This window comes from Mya arenaria, chromosome 3 (genome assembly GCF_026914265.1).
Source record: "Mya arenaria isolate MELC-2E11 chromosome 3, ASM2691426v1".
NCBI lineage: Eukaryota > Metazoa > Mollusca > Bivalvia > Myida > Myidae > Mya > Mya arenaria.
The window spans coordinates 79,898,943-79,902,879 of NC_069124.1; the positions used below are offsets into that span (position 1 = coordinate 79,898,943).

General features: G+C 37.8%; 1 protein-coding gene across 1 annotated transcript in view; it reads right to left on the bottom strand.

Annotated features, from left to right (window-relative positions):
• Nucleotides 1-685: 685 nt before the first annotated feature.
• The window catches only part of LOC128226299 (fibrillin-1-like), an 18,969-nt gene continuing 15,717 nt past the window's right edge, over nt 686-3,937 (bottom strand). The window contains exons 7-10 of the mRNA XM_052936185.1: nt 2,564-2,612; nt 1,543-1,691; nt 1,005-1,170; nt 686-749 (exon numbers count right to left, since the gene is read on the bottom strand). Of these exons, the coding sequence (XP_052792145.1) occupies nt 686-749; nt 1,005-1,170; nt 1,543-1,691; nt 2,564-2,612 (428 nt within the window). The remainder of the gene's footprint in view (nt 750-1,004; nt 1,171-1,542; nt 1,692-2,563; nt 2,613-3,937) is intronic.

Genomic DNA, 3,937 nt, shown 5'->3' on the forward strand with positions numbered 1-3,937 from the left:
AGTGGTATCATTGTGTAAGACCGCCCTAGAAACCAGCAGCACTCACTATACATGTTCCCACTCACCAGTGGTATCGTTGTGTAAGACCGCCCTAGGAATCAGCAGCACTCACAATACATGTTTCCACTCACCAGTGGTATCGGTGTGTAAGACTGCCCTATGAACCATCAGCCCTCACTATACTTGTTTCCACTTACCAGTGGTATCATTGTGTAAGACCGCCCTAGGAACCAGCAGCACTCACAATACAAGTTTCCACTCACCAGTGGTATCGTTGTGTAAGACTGCCCTATGAACCATCAGCCTTCACTATACATTTTTCCACTAACCAGTGGTATCGTTGTGTAAAACCGCCCCAGGAATCAGCAGCACTCACAATACAAGTTTCCACTCACCAGTGGTATCGTTGTGTAAGACTGCCCTATGAACCATCAGCCCTCACTATACATTTTTCCACTCACCAGTGGTATCATTGTGTAAGACCGCCCTAGGAACCAGCAGCACTCACTATACATGTTCCCACTCACCAGTGGTATCGTTGTGTAAGACTGCCCTATGAACCATCAGCCCTCACTATACATGTTTCCCACTCACAAGTGGTATCGTTGTGTAAGACCGCCGAAGTCAGGGATTTTGAATAGCATTAGTAATGCGCTTCACAAGGAGGCTTAAAGGTCAAGTTGTCCTAGTTTGTGTATGAGTCCTTGTGGGTGTGAGGTATTGTTGTCAGTTTTTTAATTTTTCCTTGACTGTTATGGCGTGGGTTGGCACCACATAAACCAAAGTATTGTTTATACCAAAGTGTTTTTTTTTCTGCAATTTGCAGAATCAAAGGTGTAAATAGTTAATAATATAAGTGCTTTAAGATGCATTAGCGAGTATAATTTTGTTGTGTCAAATGAGCAAGTCCCTTTGATCTAATTTCAAATTAACTGTTAATTACATCTGAAATATCTCTATATGCACTTGTCTAATTTACTTAACAAAGAGTATAGTAAACATACCGAACACTTCTCTGTGACTCGGAGTACGCTGTAGCCATCGTAGCACTCACATCTGTACGAATATGTGGTGTCAACACATCGACCATTCTTACAGACGATTGCTGAAGTATGAAACACTCATCTGTGCCAACTGGGCTCCGGTCTAAGCACAGTCTTTCATAGGCATCTGAAATAAATAGTGTAACAATGTGCATACTCTTTAATGCCTCATTCCAGATACCAAGTGTTCATTACATAGTTTTAATCTTTTAGAGTTAAGTTAAGATAATGGCAATCTCTTTTAGTCCAACAAAATAATAACCATATACCAAGTTCCCCAAATCTAGCTTGCATCTTGAATTATTGCAGGATCAGGTTTTCTGCTAAACAGAAAAGACACTCTTTAACGTTAAACCATTATTCAGCAAAAGTCTATTAAAGCTTGACTATCATATTTTTTGTTTCATGCATAACTTTAGGTATAACTTACTGCAAAGACAACAAAACATGTTGTGAAAATACTCAAAAACATGTCAACACTTGCTGTTGCTACACTCACCTGTATTCTGTGCCGACAGAGCTGACACAAGTCTTCGGATCCCCAGCCCTTCCCCACCCCACAGCAGCATCAGACAAAGATGTCTTGGTGGCAGGCCACTTGTACACTTTCCATTCACCACACGTTGGAAACAGTAGTTCTCCTCACAGCTGCAATGAAAGGTACAAGAATTATGTCTGAATGTCTTTATCACCTTGTCAATATTTTATCAGCCATACTAGATTTAGAGATATATACCCCTGATCATACGTAAATCTAACACCTTATTTATATGAACAGGTGTCTAACAAGTGGCAGTGCAAGCAGATGCAAATGTTTGTCTGTTGTTGTTGCTTTCTTTTCAGTTGAAAAGGGGCATAACTATCAATTATTAAAGCCAGAGTGCACATGTACATAATGGCTCTGGCAACATATGTACTAAGTTTCATTTGAATGTTTGTAAGATGATAACGAAGATATCAAGCCAATATTATACTTTGAAAAACAAATTAACTTAAATATGACTTCATACAGTATAGAAGAGTTCTTCCATGACACGACAAAGTATGAAGTAAACATGTACCAATACAACTGGACCTATCGGGCGTGGTCTCAAAGTCTGGTCCGCATGTACAGAAGTGAGCTGCACCCTTGTCGTACAACGGCCCCCGTTACGAGTGTCTCGCTGCGTCAAACACTCATTGATGTCTGAAACATGCACATCAGATGGGGCTTTACTTAAACCTATACAGTTTACAATCATATAGTACGCTAAACTGGAGAATACATGGAAGTTAATTAAACAGGCATTTATGACCATGCAAAAATGTTTCAATAAAAGAATGTTCAATAAAATTTGACCTACTTTTGTAATTCACATATTTAGGTCTTGCTTGTAAAGATTTGAAAAGAGAGGATGAAAGAGGACAACTAAACAGACTGCTTGAAAGTATGTCAGACACTTCACAGACGCCAGTGATGGGTGTTTTAAGCCTCTGTCCGGGCTGGCAGTCGACACATATAGAGCCCACAGTGTTGATACAGGTGCCGCTCCACACACAGACCCGGTATGTACTTGCACTCATCTATGTCTGCAATAGTTAACAATCCCATACTGACATTCTGACAATTGACTACTTCCACACCTCATTTCAGATAAGTTATATACTCCTGAAAATAGTAAAGCAAAACATCATGTTGGCTGCATATTGAGACTCTCAACAGGGAGGAAAAGTTATATAGCAGAATTCAATGGCTTGTTTTCTCTACAACATCTGATAAAATCAAAAATGTTATTTCTCATATATAAAAAACCTTCAATGTTTAGGGTAAAAAACAACAAGAATGAGATTCCTGTTGGCATGATATTTAACATGACTTTATATCCATCCATTGGAATTATAAAATACTAATAAATAACCAGAATACTTCAAGATTGCAAAATCTGCTATTTGGCAAAAAGAATGCTGTGTTCAACCATGAAGTTGATAGCAATGGAAATTGGATTTGAAAGGGCATGGTCAAGTACCTTAATCTCGCTGGTTCCCTCTTCTAGAGCACTTATGCAACATTAATACATTATCTAAACAGTACCATCAGAGAGCTTGAGTAAAAAATGAAAAAAAAGTTCAAAATTTAATATTCTTCTTGTGTAAATGCTATCAAAGATAAATCACACAATATTTACATGATATCATCAGGTGCATGCCTAAATTTGGGTGTCTGCAGGGGTAAATTAACACGGGGGCCACAATGCCCTAAATTGCCCCCTATGTGAGTTTTAAATCTTTGTTACCAACTAGAAAAGTGTTGCACATCCAAATATCTATAGCTCTTGTCCTTGTTTTCAGATCGAAGTATAATAAGTTTATGTTTTTCCTGTATATCTCTATGTAAATCAGGCGACCCTTGGGGGCAATTTATTAACACATGGGCATTTTTTTTAACAACTTGGTAGAGGACATAAGAAAATGCTACACATCAAACATCTTTGCTGATTTTTTGTTTCAAATATGTACACATGGTTCAATTCATTGGTGACGTTTCAAAAATAAGAGAGTAGTCAAAAGGTCACCAGTAAGTGTCAAAATTTATACTTGTTTTCAAAACTGTATGCATTGTCCAAATTTCATTACAGTAGCTTAAAAAATAAGAAAGTAAGTGAAAAGATCGCTATCACGGTCAACCGATAACACAGTTGATAATGTGCTCACTATGTACACATGGTCCAAATTTCATTGGTGAAGTTTTCAAAAATAAGAAAGTAGGTCAAAAGGTCACAGTAAGTGTCAAAAATTTATTTTGTTTGCAAAACTGTATGCATGTCCAAATTTCATTGCAGTAGTTTCAAAAAAAGAAGTAAGTCAAAAGATCCTATCATGGTCAACAACCAACAAAATTGAATATGTGCTACAAG